Source organism: Prunus avium, chromosome 7, assembly GCF_965620075.1.
Source record: "Prunus avium chromosome 7, drPruAviu1.hap1.1, whole genome shotgun sequence".
NCBI classification, from domain to species: Eukaryota; Viridiplantae; Streptophyta; class Magnoliopsida; order Rosales; family Rosaceae; genus Prunus; species Prunus avium.
Window position 1 is genome coordinate 32,516,403 of NC_142290.1, and position 14,716 is coordinate 32,531,118.

Below are 14,716 nucleotides of genomic sequence, written 5' to 3' on the forward strand. Positions count from 1 at the left end.
TCCGCTGAAAGGTTGGAGGCTAGGAGAGTTTGAGATTGTCATGGTTGAGGGAGAAGAAGCATTCAAAATGCCTATTGATATTTTACATTATTTTCCATACGAGTTAACCGTGTTTGTGTATTGTTAAAGGTGGAGAGACGTGTCAAAATTTTAGATAAAGAACATGAGGAGACAGGGAATGTGGGGATAGCAGATCTCAACTACCCTGAGATCCTATTCTCTACGCCACCCCCCTTAACAACCCTAGTCACCATTTCTACTTCAACTCCAATGGCAACTCATTAAAACCCAATTCTCAAATGCAACAATCTAATCCCAATCTCAATTCAAATGTTTCCAAAAAACACATGGTGGTCGTGGTGGAGAACTGCAATTCCAGGTGGTGGTGGTCGCACATGAGAGAGAGAAAAGAAGAAGAAGAAGCAGGAGAGAGAGAGAGTTTTTTGTCAAAGTATTATTTTATTATTATTTTACTGTAATTTTTTATTTTAAATACTTTAAAAGATTAAAAATTAAAGAGGGTGTACCATGGGTATTTTTGGTAATTAAATAGGGTGTACTTAGTTAATTTTACATTTTAATTTAAACATTAGGGTGTACTTAGCTCATAGGGTGTACTCAGTTAATTTTAGGGTTCGTTTAGCAGCACTCTTATAATTATATATACATGAATGGATAAAACCTTGACCCAAACCAAACAAAAAGAGAGTGGATAAAACCTTGATGCATCATGATTTTGGGTTTTTAATTATTATTATTTTTATTAAAGATCATGATTGTGCATGAAGCGTAAAGTCATTCATCATTAGCGAAAGCTAAAACCTAGTAATTTTGTTCGCATTCAAAGCTAATTTGAACCATAATTATTTAGAAATTAATACTATTTATTTAACTTCCTATTTACTTCCTTCAAATTGGGATGCAATTCCTACAAATTAGGCTACGAGATTATTGTGGAGAAAAACTTGGATTAGTAATTATCTGTAAGTTTCTTACTTCGTATTAATCACTCGGATTATGGAGAAAAACTTGGTTGGAACCTAAAATCCAATATACAAGTTCAACAACTCGTGCGAATTCCTTCACAAGCTTCAAACTTAAAACTTAAGCAACCTCTGGCCTCGTCAAGACCTTGTTTCTCCGCCAACGTACCGATCTGAGGCGTACACGTGTCCAGAGAAACCCGACATAATCCATTGGAATTCCACGTGTCAAGAAAACCCCACGATACAAACAAACCATACGGCCTCGTTCGTGACTTTAAACTGCTCTCTCACTCTATAGACTTTTCAGTTCTAAGTCCTCTCTCTCACTCTGTTGCGTTGAACGCTGCGTTCGATCACCGGCTTGCTTGACTCTCAGGTCTTCGAAGGTACGCTTCTTGCTATTGCTTCGTTGATTTCTCTTTTGCCGAGATGAAAAAGCCCAACTCATTGGCAGAGTGCTCCTCTGTTTTTTGTTTGGGTTTTTGTGGAAAAATCTTGAATCTTTATGGCTTGTCATTTTACATGCATGACTGGGTTTTTTTTTTGGGTTGCTTTCGATCGTTTCTAAGGTTTTACTGTCTCTGCTTTATGGGTTTTGTTTGATCATTGTAGGGTTTATCTGTGTGTTTTGGATTTCGTAATTTAGAGAAAGCTCTCTGCTCTCGCTCTGTCTTTTATCCAATTTTCATGTTTTTATCTATGTTTTGATTTGTTTGGCTACTGAGAAACCCAAAGAAACTGAAAGTATACTGGGACTTGATGCCATTGCGATTAGGGTTTGAATTTGAATTTCGAAAAAAATACCATTTGTTTCTAAGAAAACAAGAAATGTATTTTGGATTTTTCTTTATGGGGTTTTATTATATTTCTTCTTCTTCTTCCCAACCCCAGAATTTTAGAATTTTTTGAATTGGGATATAAGAACACCTTATTGAAGCAATCGAACCAAAACTTGGGGTTTTTGTTATGATCTGATTTTGTTTTGTTTCTTTTGTGCCAAGCAACCATAATTGAATACTAGGCTTTAATTTAGCTGCTGTTTAAACAGTTGTTCCCTTGTATTTGGCAGCAAAAAGAAGCTTATGTTGCTTTCCTCTTGTTTGAAAGTCCTGATCTGTTATGGGTCTTGATGTTTGGGAAATTCAATTATCTTCGAATGGTTATTAAATGTGTTCTAACCAACTTGATGTCATTGTGCAGTGGTGGTGAATTCTGAGGATTATATACCATGGATAATGATAAAGATGTGGGCTGTGACTCTGACTCGTCTTATGTCGTTGTGAGCGATAACAATTCTGTGGGTAGTGATTCTGAAAATTATGTAATTTTGGGTGATGAAAGTTATGTGGCTACTGCTTCTGTAGAAAATCTATGTGAAGTAACCAAGCAACAGTTGAAGATTGTGGATACTGACATTTCTGTGGGTACGGATTCTGAAGAAGATCTATCTGATGAAAGCAAACAACAGTTGAAGAATGTAGATAAAGACAGTTATATGGATACTGATTCTGAAGGATATCTATATGGCTGTTATTTGGGTTCTGATTATGAAGAAGATATATTTGATGAAAGTGAACCACAGATGAAGAATGTGGATAATGACAGTTATTTGGGCACTGATTCTGAAGAAGATCTATCTGATGGAAGCGGAGAAGTGTTGAAGATTGAGGATAGTGGCAATTATGCGGGTACCATAGTCCCTGTGCCTCGGTCGAGGATAAAACGTTATTCTTACAAGGTATGACATTTTTGTTTGGTCGTAGTGTTTGGTAGTGGATGTATTATATGCGAGATGAAGTTTTCATACTTTTATATTTCTCTGTTACTGTTTTGGTTAATTGATTGCGTATGATTTTAAGGGTTAGTTCTATCCTAAACAAGCATTCCTGGCTCCTGCAGATAGAACCAAATTAAGCAAACTGATAAGGTCCTATCTTGGCCCAGATTTCCATGATTGTTTTGTTTATTGATGAATTGGAGGCTGTCATTGTTCATGTGATTAAATGTTCAAGTTTTTTTGTGTCTTTGTTTCTTTTCCCTTGATTTGCATCTTGATGAACTTTTTAACGTGCAGTTTCACACATATTCATATAAAAGAATTGGTCATATAGATGATTGTCCTGAAGACAGAAAGCATATTAAGAAAATGAACATCAATGATGCTGCAATGGAGTATGTTCTTCCTTTCCTCCCTGCCAAAATACTTTGCAGGTTGAGAACTGTTAGCAAACAATGGGATCAGTGGATTGGTAGTGCTTTCTTCAGTCACAAGCAAACTTACTACTTCAGGGACATCTCTGGTCTATTTTGTCAACTCTCTGGTGATTATCCTTTCTTCATCTCACTTGATCGTGATGCTTATGGTGTTCCCAGTTCTTCCCTCACTTTCTTGCCTAAACCAGTTACTGTAAGAACCACTTGCAAAGGTCTGCTATGCTGCCAAACCTGCGATGGAGAAGATACCTACTATATCTGCAACCCTCTGAACAAGCAATGGAAAGAGCTTCCCAAGCCAGGCTACTATCATGGGCCTGAATCTTTCCTGGCACTAGCCTTTGAGCCTTCTGTGCTTGATTTTGAAGCAAAATTTGAACTTGTCTGTGCCTTCTCTGTACCTGGTCATACGGGTGTCTATTTTGATATATTTTCTTCAAGGTCCAACTCTTGGGAACTGTCTGACGCAGTATGCTATGAGCTCAATGCTTTGGAGCTGAGTGGGAATGGGCTCTTTTTGAAGGGTGTGGTCTTTTGGGAAACATCAACTGGGCACATTCTGGCTTTTGATTTGAAGGAGAAGCAATATGGTATGATGCTACTCCCTCTCGGCAGCGGACCACAAGGTGTTATGACAGAGATGAATGGGGAGCTGTGCTACATTCTGCCTTGTGAAGATGACGACGGTCAGTACACCTTGGAAATCTATGGCGATATGTGCATGAACCTGAAGCGCAGGATCCATCTCGACGGTGAGGTTTTCAACCATGTTACTGAAGGGTTGAGGGCTTTGGCCTGTGTGAATGATGATGTGGTGGTAATTCTTCTTGGAAGGTACCTGATTGCTTATCATGTGAAAGCAGGGGAGATTGAAACACTAAGAACTGGCAGGAGCAATGCTGGATATGAAAGGTTTCTTCCATACGTGAACAGCCTTGTGGCGATTTAGTTGGCCTCTCTTCTCAATGTTGCTTGCTGCTGTCCTATGTTGCCGTTTGTGCAAAACCATGAAGAAAGAAGGCATTTGGTAGCTTTTGTTAGGTGGTTATGTCTGGAACTAATTGGTAAAGTTATGTTTAATATTAGGCTTCTGTCCGTGGCTATGTAATTTCCTTTGAGTTAGTTATCCACTGCTTATTTCTGATTGGCTTTGTGTAGACCAGGTGCTTTGCTGCATCATATGGTATTATTGGGTTTATAATAAATAATATTGGAGTGGATAAAACCTTTTCTTATTTGAGTTCTATGTATGCACTTTGTACCTATGATATTCCATTTAGATTTGATTGTATAATGCAACTTGACGCAACTTGACCCCATACCCCATACCCATTTCACATTTCTTATTGACTTGACCCCATACCCAAAAAGAGCCAAAAGAAAAATGACCGACCCAAAATGAAAATGATGGCTCATCTTGGAATCATCATTTCTTAACTTTATGGTTCGAGTACAAGTTTGTCACTTTCTGCATTCCTATTACGTTCATTTTGACGATGCATGTGAACAAAGGTACCAAGAGAAAAACCCAATAAGTTGTTTTTTATTTCTTTGATACAAGCGAGATTGGGAAGGAGACAATCGAATCTAGGACCTTAAGTGCAATGTTAAACGTTCTTAACTACTTGAGTTACAGACTTCTTACTTCTTCAAGATAAACAAAAAGAAAAAAATTTGTAACTCAAGTGGTTAAAAGCAGTTATTCTTACATCCGATGTCCTATGCCTTGTATAAATAAACTTGTAGCTCACGTCACCCTTGATATCCACTTTGCGAACTATTCTCAGCTAGGCCAATATAAGTCAGCCACGTGTTCAAACACCATTGGAAGCCGATATAAGCCCAATTTATGTGCAGAGGAGTAAAGTACTACGTACGTCATTTTAACTATTCATTAAGCTTGTTATAAATATCAACATATTAATCCAAAGATTTTTTGGACTTTGAGCAATGTCTTCTCTTTCTTTTTGGTCTTTTTAAGGTTTCTAGAGTTTTAAATTTTATAATAAATGTTACTAATAACAATAAAAATCTCAACAATCACCACATCAATAAAAAATCGTAACTAATAACTAATAGCAATAAAGAAACTAAAAATATGATCAATCACACTCAAGCATGAAACAAAAGGTGGTGTCTCGTTCTAGTGCTGAGGCCGAGTATCGTGGGATGACCCATGGTGTATGTGAGTTACTGTGGTTGAGGAGATTATTGAGAGATCTTGGCTTTGGGCCTAAAAAACCCATGGATTTATATTGTGACAACAAGGCTGCGATTGCAATTGCTTATAATATGGTACAACATAATCGTACAAAGCATGTGGAGGTTGATCGAAATTTCATTAAAAAGAAGTTGGATGCGGAGATTGTTTCCTTCCCGTTTATGTTCTGAGTATCAATTAGCGCGATGTCCTTACGAAAGTTGTTTCTACAAGTATATTCCTCAACTCGCTTGACAAGTTGGGCATACGTGACATCTTTGCTCCAACTTGAGGGGGAGTATTGGCGAGATATATCCTTATTCAATTAGGATATTTCTTTCTTATTCTATTAGGTTTTTATTTATTTATTTTTGTATAGATATTATGTAATTAGGACTTATCTTGTTTCCTAGTATAACCCTACTAGGGTTTGTAACTTTGTAATATAAATACCTCCTTTCGGAGAAGTAAATACATATGAAAATTATTCTACCCATATTATTTGAGCAAGCGAAGGGAACCCAATTCGGCACCATATTGAAGAAGGTTCGTTAACGTTCATGTTAAAATCAAGTATGGCACTAGAATTTATCGGCGGAGCACTGTTTACGCTGCTCTACGATGGCGTTAAGCAAGCCATGAGCAAGAGCGGCACCTTTAAATCCCTTCTCAGAGATCTCAATTCCACCCTAGACGCTTTGGTAGACATCCAACAAATTGGAGAGCTTAACGTCGAATTGGGTCTCCCATATGAGGAAATCGAAGGTCTCAAAATGCTAATGGAGGAAGGTGTAAAGCTCGTTGAGAAGCTCTCGAACTTTCGCATGTGGAACTACTTCTGCTTAAATGATTACACTGAGCAAATTGCTGAATTGAATAGGGCTCTGAAAAGATTGTTGCAAAAATTGAAGTTCGAAGAATCAAGGGATGTGAAGGAGTTGTTGCTTTTGGGAAGGCAAAACCGAGACAAGCTCGATGAAGTGAATAGAAGACAGTTGGATATAGAGAAGTTGTTCCAGGAGAGAGCAGGGGATGTCATGGAGAGCTCGGTTTCAGGCGGCAATGCGGAGACGGTGCGGGAGCAAAGTCAAGGGAATGGTGAGCAACCAGGTGAATTTCTTGGAACTAGATCTATGCACTGTCCAATTGCTATTGTTTTTTCTTTCTTACACTGTCGATTTTATTTTCCCTTTTGTGGAGTACAAGTATACAGAGCTTATTGAATACTTAACTGAAATTTAGATTAGAAGAATGTTAATCAAGCACAAATATCTGATGTAGAAATTTATTTTATATTTTTTGAAAAAGAAAACAAAGATTAACACCAATGGCAGACGTAGCTTGTTTATGTTGTATGAATCTGATCACCAAAAAAAGGGGAGAAAATTGAGTTTTGTGTTGCTTTCTTTGAGTCTCTTGATTTGTTGTTATCTTGGGTTCCGTATGACCTTAGGTTGCATTTAGATGTATGGACTTTCGTATTGCTTGGTTTGACTTGATTCTGTTCTTGGTTTCCTAATGAAATTTAATTTATTGGATTTTGGTGGTGTCTCTCACTTTTTTTTTCGTCACATGTTGAGACAATTACGAGCTATCTGATTTTGGTGGTGTTGTAATTATGCAGTGACGTCATTCGACAGAGGGACTTCTCTACATGCAGTTTTTGTTGTGTTGTTTGATGTGGTTATACAAGTGAAGGAAAAGACTACGGTTTTTAAACCCTTCCTTGAAGATATCAAATCCACACTAGATATCTTAAAACCATTGATCGAAGAGATTGCAAAGCATAACAAAGTATTAGATCGCCCAAAGGAGGAACTTGAAAATTTTAGAAATCAAATGGAAAAGGGTGTAGAGCTCATCCGCAAGTGCTTCCAGGTTCGTTTGTGGTCCAGCTGCAAACAGTATAAATACACCGACAAACTTATGGGATTGGATGAATCTCTTCAAAAAATGTTAAATATACTCAAAGCGCAGGTAGCAAGAGATCTCAAGGAGACATTGGTTTCAATCAAAAAAATAGAAGGGGTGATCAAGAAAATTGAAGAAAGTGGTCTGGTGCGAGATCAAATTCAAACTAAAGGTTTCGGGTGCATTACCTGAACCTTTATCGCCTAGAGTTGGATTGGATATAATGAACATGCAAGGAACAAGGGATGTGAAAGAGGCATTGGTTTCATGTAGGAATACTAATTCTAGTCCATGTTTTTAAAGAAAAAGTAAAAGCAGTTGTGTTGTGTGGACGATAAATTTGTGTCACATTTTTAAATAAATATTGTTGTATAGATAATATTGGGTTAGTTATCGACTGCTTATTTCTCATTGGCTTTGTGTAGACCAGGTGCTTTGCTGCATCATATGGTATTATTGGGTTTATAATAAATAATATTGGACTGGATAAAACCTTTTCTTATTTGAGTTCTATGTATGCACTTTGTACCTATGATATTCCATTTAGATTTGATTGTATAATGCAACTTGACGCAACTTGAAAAAGAAAACCCACTAGGCAGAAAGATAAAAACAAGACATTTCACATTTGTATTGACTTGACCCCATGCCCAAAAAGAGCCAAAAGAAAAATGACCGGACCCAAAATCGAATCTAGGACCTCAAGTGTAATATTATTAAACGTTCTTAACCACTTAAGTTACAGATCCCTTACTTTTTCAAAATAAATAAAAAGAAAAAAATTTGTAACTCAAGTGGTTAAAAACAGTTATTCTTACATTTAATGTCCTGTGTCCAAATTTCATGCCCCTTGTATAAATAAACTTGTAGCTCACGTCACCCTTGATATCCACATTGCGAACTATTCTCAGCTAGGCCAATATAAGTCAGCCACGTGTTCAAACACCATTGGAAGCCGATATAAGCCCTATTTATGTGCAGAGGAGTAAAGTACTACGTACGTCATTTTAACTGCACTCAACCGTGAACACAGAGCCTCTCTCTCTCTCTCTCTCTCTCTCTCGCGTTCAAGTTCAACGCAGCGTTTGATCTCCGGCGGTCTCTTAGGGCTACGACGGTAAGCTTCTCGTAGTTTTCTTTTTCAGGGTTTTTTTTAAGTGTTTCGAAATTGCCGATACGCACATTGCTTCTTTTATGGAAATGCAAAACCCAACCCATCGGCAGAGTGCTTCTCTGTTCTTTTTTCCTTTTCTTGTCAAACACTCTTGAATCTATATGCATTTCGTTTCACTTTCATGAATGGGTTTTGTAGGAGTGTCAATTTCTCTGTGTTATGAGGTTTGTATGTTTTGGGTTTCTTGAGAGACCGCTCTCTGTTTTCGTTCTGTTTCTTTTCTTTTTTTCTTTCAAGTTTCTTATTTCTATTACCATTTTGGTTTGTTTGGTTACTGAGAAAGCCAAGGAAAAAGAAGGAAAACTAGGTCTCTAAGACATTGTCACTGTGTTTTGGGTTTGAATTTTATTTTTGAAAAAATTGCCAACTTGTACCAAGAAAACAAGAAACCCACTTCGGATGTTACTGATGGGGCTTTTGTTTCTTCTCTCCTAATGGATTTTGGGTTTGAATTAGATTTTCGGAAATGACCCATTTTACGAAGAAGAAAAAAACCCATTTTGGATTGTTCTTTATAGGGTTTTTGTTTCTTTGCATTCAAGATCGTATGGAAATTAAGATACCAAAATTTTCATTTCTGATTCTCCATACCTTATTGAAGCAATCAACAGAGCAGTAAACATTTAAATCTTCGTCGATTTCGTTAAGATCTCATTTTGTTATGTAATTTGGTTCATTTCTTTTGCCCCAAGCAACCGCAATTGAATGATCTAATTCTTTGAAATTTGAAATTTGATTTTGTTATGTCTCTTTTTAGACAGAAATGGCGACTTCTGTGGACAGCAAGGAGCATAGTACTGGGAATTCTGAAGAAGGTGATCTATCTGATGACAGTGGACAAGAATATCCACCATCTCCGGTTCATGAGGTGAAGGTTGTGGATGGCTATGATGTGGTATGCCATTGGTAGATTTTTAATTTGTACTTAATAAAATAAATGGATGGTTGATAATTGTTGGTAGTTTGGCTTAAATTGTATTGTGGGTCTGTGAGCTCCAAGAGAGCTCCAATGGGTATCTCCGGACCCTCAAGAATTACGCTGAACAGGTTGTTTATGCTTCTCTGCATTGTGTTCCCAATAGAAAATTATAAAATGGAATCATTCATGTAAAAGAGGGTCACCAGATGAGTTTATGTGACTCGATGTTTCAATTATTTTTGGCAGATTTTCCTTTCGTTTGCTTGGCGGTGCTTCTGTTATTTGTGCAGTATTGATAATCATTTTGCTTGGAGTTCTACTTGTTGGAAACCATTTTGCTCCCCTTGTCTCTCTCTCTACTAATATTTTTGTCATTTCTTCATCAGTAATCTGCTTTTCCTCTGACCAAATTTTTGTTTTTGTTTTTCTATTGCAGTTTGACGGATTTCCAAATGACAGAAAAAGGATTGCTCTTGTTGTTGACTATTCTGAATTTCCTGGACCCAAAAGGTTCAAGCAGAACATAGAGATCGAAGATGTTGTAAAAGAGCATGTTCTTCCTTTCCTTCCAGCCAAATCACTTTTCAGGTTCAGAGCTGTTAGCAAAGAGTGGGATGAGTTGATTACCAGTCCTTTTTTCATTCACCAGCAATCTCATCACTTCCGGGACATCTCTGGTCTGTTTTGTCAACTCCCTGGTGATGCGCCTTTCTTCGTGTCTCTTAATGGTGATGCTTATGGAGTTCCCAGTCCTTCCCTCAGTTTCTTGCCTGAACCAGTTACTGTCAGATCCAGTTGCAATGGTCTGCTCTGCTGCCAAAGCTGCAATGGAGAAACTACCTACTATATTTGCAACCCTGCTACCAAGGAATGGAGAGCGCTTCCCAAGTCAAACTTGTATCATGGCCCTGAACCAGCCCTAGCTCTAGCCTTTGAGCCGTCTGTCCTGAACTTTGCAGCACATTATCAACTTATTTGTGCTTTCTCTTTAACTGATCATCCGGTTATCTGTTTCGAAATATTCTCTTCGAGGTCATCCTCATGGAGACTTGCTGACACAGAATGCTGTGAGCTGGATGCTTCGAAGCTGAGTGGAGATGGGCTCTTTATGAAGGGTGTAGCCTTCTGGGAAACTTCTGCTGGGGACATTTTGGCTTTTGATTTGAATGAGGAGCAATATGGTATTCTGTCACTCCCTCTCGGCAGCGGACCACATGGTGCTTTGGCAGAGATGCACGGGGAGCTCTGTTACATTCTGCCTCATCGAAAGGGCTATGAGTACAACCTGGACGTCTATGGTGATATGGACATGAATCTGAAGCATAGTATTTCTCTTGATGGTGATATTTTCCGCGAATTTACTGAGAAGATGAGGGCTCTGGTTTGCGTCAATAGTGATGTGGTGATAGTTAATATTGGAAGGATACTGATTGCCTATGATGTGAAAGCAGGGAAGGCTGAAGTGCTAAGAAGTGGAACCGGGACTGATGATGGATATGTGAGGTACCTTCCATATGTGAACAGTCTTGTACGCGTGCATTAAATATACATGAGCAGCCTCTTTTCTGTGGATCCTACTGCCTAAGCCAAGCTAGCAAACTGGATTTTGTATTTTAGGATGAGATTGTTTGCAAGTTTAATTCCGAACTTCTTCTCAAACTCCTGACGAAGTTCTTATTTGAAACTTGTTTGAGGTCATAATCTTTGGCTGCCTGTATGATGCAGACCATGGAAATTTGATCTCGGAAAATGGTGAATGTTGAATGCTGAATATTTCCTTTTGCTCAGAGCTATGTACTCTTGAATGTTGAATGCTGAAATATTTCATTTCTTAAATCAGGTTTAAACACCGCCAAGATTCACATCAGAAAACAAATCAATTATGGAAATTTTGGTCATAACAGTATTTTGGTCACATCAGAAAACATACTATAAACATCTTGTAATGATAATTTATACATGACAAACGATCGATTTCGTCCCAACTATAAAGAACATGATGTTATTTTTCCATTTAATTTGAAAAAAGAATGGCGAATATATGATAAATATCTCGAGAGTTGGAAGATTAATGAACAGATTTTGTACCAGAAAAAACCGTGGGGGAGTGCAAGAATCGAACTTCTGAACTTATACACGTTGGTTGCTATTCTTGGAACCTTCATATGCTGTCATTACTGTTGTGCGCAGCGGAAGCGGATTGCACTGTGGTGGTTGATATGAAACCATTGAAACAACAAGAGCAAACTATGAAATACAGAAATCCAAACGACACAAAGATTTATACTGGTTCGGCCCGTGTGTAGCCTACATCCAGTTCGAAGACAGCGAGAAATTCCACTAGTATCCCAAAAGAGATTACAACCAAAGGAGATTAACCCTCTCACCTACCTTAGGAATTACAGAGTTTAACTCTCACAACCCAAATCCCAAATACACCCAAGTCACTCACACACCGATACTAAAAGAAAGAACAAATAGTGCCACACCCAAAGACCAGTAGAGAAATGGATTTTTCTCTCACTGATCAGACAAGCAAACGTCTTCAAATGTGCAGCCACAACAAAGAGGAGCAGCAGCTCCTTTATCTCCCTCTCTCACATGGTGCAAACGGCACCTCCAAGATGGTGCGACACACTGCCCACACACACCTCACTTGCATGATTCCTTTCTCCCTTTTATAAACCCATGCAGCAACTCTCCAAATGAGAGAGAAACCGCATGCCGAAGAAAGCCACGTGATGGTCAGTCAAAGAAGCCTTGAGACATGCACCATTAGCAGCCCATAAATATGCCTCGAGCCATGCACCTCGTTTCCTCTATTTGACAAAAGACCATCCCTTTAACAGCATGCCCACGTGAGTTGCTCCATTCCAATTACTTTAGGTGCAGACCCCACTTCATCTCCTTGTCTCTAGCCTTTTAACAAAGATGGCATGTGCCATCATTTCCCATTTGAAAAACCACGGCATGACAAATGAAGAAAGCTAGCAAACAACAATAAAGTGGCCCTTACACAATTAATTAATCAATACAATTTGGGCCAATTTTTAACAATCTCCACCTTGGCACAAATTTACCAAGCCACAATAGAACTTTCATCGCTCATCTTCCTCTTACCAAATCAAGCTCAAGCACTCCTTGAACTTGCAATAAAAAATGTGTGCTTCGATCGAACCGGATGACCCCAACAGAAGAACCTCTTCTATCATCCTCATAACCAAGCCACACCAGCTGAATGTACGTGCATAAACCGCACAAAACCTTAAACGCTTGAACCTCAAGCTTCTTCCGCTACGATACACGCATAGCCCGGGCGACCAAGTAGCAGAACGAACAATTTCAGCTGTCATAGGAGGGAATCATCCTCCCGAAAGATAACCCCTTACAATCAAAACCCTCACTTGAAAATCTAATGATCGAAAGAAAAAAAAAACCCATGTAGCCATAAACAATGCTACCCAAAGTACATAGAGAAAATCAAAGCAACAAACTACACACTACCCACAAGGAACACCCACGAAAACTCTTGAAACTCCACCGTAAAGAAAATTTCAAAAGTCACCAAAGACAAGTAAAAAATCACACCCCAAGCACGGCACACCGGAATCATCGATCATAGGAGGAACATAAATTTTATCCTCCCTACGACATCCACAAAAGCACCTGCAAGAGGAATTATTAGACTCTTTTTCTTTCTTTAACTGATGGGCAATCAAATCTCAAATGCCCGTCCTTGTGGCAAAGTTGCATTTGTCCTCCTGAACATTCACCTTGGAACGCGATTTTCCTCCATTACTGTCTGATCCTTATCATCCTATTTTCATATTCATGACCTACACATTCATGAAATCTTATTGAACTCAACAAGATAGTTTTGACTAAGTGTACCTTCCGCCATACCACTGAGTGTACAATCGTTGTTTGGCATACAACCGATTTGGAAATGATTTGGTCATATATGTATTCTCCACCATTTCAGCCATAGCCCAGCATGTGCAGTCTCATCGGCAACCTCACGAAGAACACCGTCCGCTAACTGCAATCCAATCGCAGTGAGTGCCCGATTCAAGACATCATCCTTCTCCATCGTTGGAACACGTTGCTGGCCATGCTTAGATACCCTTTAGCACCTTTTGAGCAGCCCCTGTTGCAATAACAAGGCTCTCATCTTCAACACCAAAGTCTGGAATTTTTCTCCTGTCAAAATAATTTCATATTTTCTCAACAAGTCTCCTGGTTTCATCATCACAAACACAAAACTCCACCAGATCGAAAAAACTGGAGCTCTGATACCACTTGTTGTGCGCAGCGGAAGCGGATTGCACTGTGGTGGTTGATATGAAACCATTGAAACAACAAGAGCAAACTATGAAATACAGAAATCCAAACGACACAAAGATTTATACTGGTTCGGCCCGTGTGTAGCCTACATCCAGTTCGAAGACAGCGAGAAATTCCACTAGTATCCCAAAAGAGATTACAACCAAAGGAGATTAACCCTCTCACCTACCTTAGGAATTACAGAGTTTAACTCTCACAACCCAAATCCCAAATACACCCAAGTCACTCACACACCGATACTAAAAGAAAGAACAAATAGTGCCACACCCAAAGACCAGTAGAGAAATGGATTTTTCTCTCACTGATCAGACAAGCAAACGTCTTCAAATGTGCAGCCACAACAAAGAGGAGCAGCAGCTCCTTTATCTCCCTCTCTCACATGGTGCAAACGGCACCTCCAAGATGGTGCGACACACTGCCCACACACACCTCACTTGCATGATTCCTTTCTCCCTTTTATAAACCCATGCAGCAACTCTCCAAATGAGAGAGAAACCGCATGCCGAAGAAAGCCACGTGATGGTCAGTCAAAGAAGCCTTGAGACATGCACCATTAGCAGCCCATAAATATGCCTCGAGCCATGCACCTCGTTTCCTCTATTTGACAAAAGACCATCCCTTTAACAGCATGCCCACGTGAGTTGCTCCATTCCAATTACTTTAGGTGCAGACCCCACTTCATCTCCTTGTCTCTAGCCTTTTAACAAAGATGGCATGTGCCATCATTTCCCATTTGAAAAACCACGGCATGACAAATGAAGAAAGCTAGCAAACAACAATAAAGTGGCCCTTACACAATTAATTAATCAATACAATTTGGGCCAATTTTTAACAATTACATGGTGCTGGTAGTAGCTAGGTTATGGAAGTTGGTTAGTGCACCCAAACCAATAGGATGTGATGTGATTTGCGTCCAAGTGTGAAGAGAAGCGCCCAACGTGGAAGCAAAGTCTAAATTTGAGGACAAT

At 39.0% G+C, this 14,716-nt stretch overlaps 3 protein-coding genes across 3 annotated transcripts; all 3 read left to right on the plus strand.

Moving 5' to 3' along the window:
• The first annotated feature begins 1,213 nt into the window (after positions 1-1,213).
• Positions 1,214-4,440, plus strand: LOC110765355 (F-box protein At5g03970-like). Its single transcript, XM_021968465.2, has 3 exons — positions 1,214-1,372; positions 2,187-2,724; positions 3,061-4,440. The coding sequence occupies exons 2-3, from the start codon at positions 2,215-2,217 to the stop codon at positions 4,147-4,149; spliced, it is 1,599 nt and encodes a 532-aa protein (XP_021824157.2). The 5' UTR covers positions 1,214-1,372; positions 2,187-2,214; the 3' UTR covers positions 4,150-4,440.
• Positions 4,441-5,816: 1,376 nt separating this feature from the next.
• LOC110747236 (uncharacterized) lies at positions 5,817-7,841 on the plus strand. Its single transcript, XM_021947443.2, has 2 exons — positions 5,817-6,510; positions 7,025-7,841. Exons 1-2 carry the CDS (start codon positions 5,961-5,963, stop codon positions 7,501-7,503), a joined length of 1,029 nt encoding a protein of 342 aa, XP_021803135.2. The 5' UTR covers positions 5,817-5,960; the 3' UTR covers positions 7,504-7,841.
• Positions 7,842-8,516: 675 nt separating this feature from the next.
• On the plus strand, positions 8,517-11,063 carry LOC110773887 (F-box protein At5g49610-like). The gene is made up of 3 exons (XM_088244069.1): positions 8,517-8,649; positions 9,243-9,380; positions 9,841-11,063. Exons 1-3 carry the CDS (start codon positions 8,611-8,613, stop codon positions 10,945-10,947), a joined length of 1,284 nt encoding a protein of 427 aa, XP_088100195.1. The 5' UTR covers positions 8,517-8,610; the 3' UTR covers positions 10,948-11,063.
• The last annotated feature ends 3,653 nt before the right edge of the window (positions 11,064-14,716 follow it).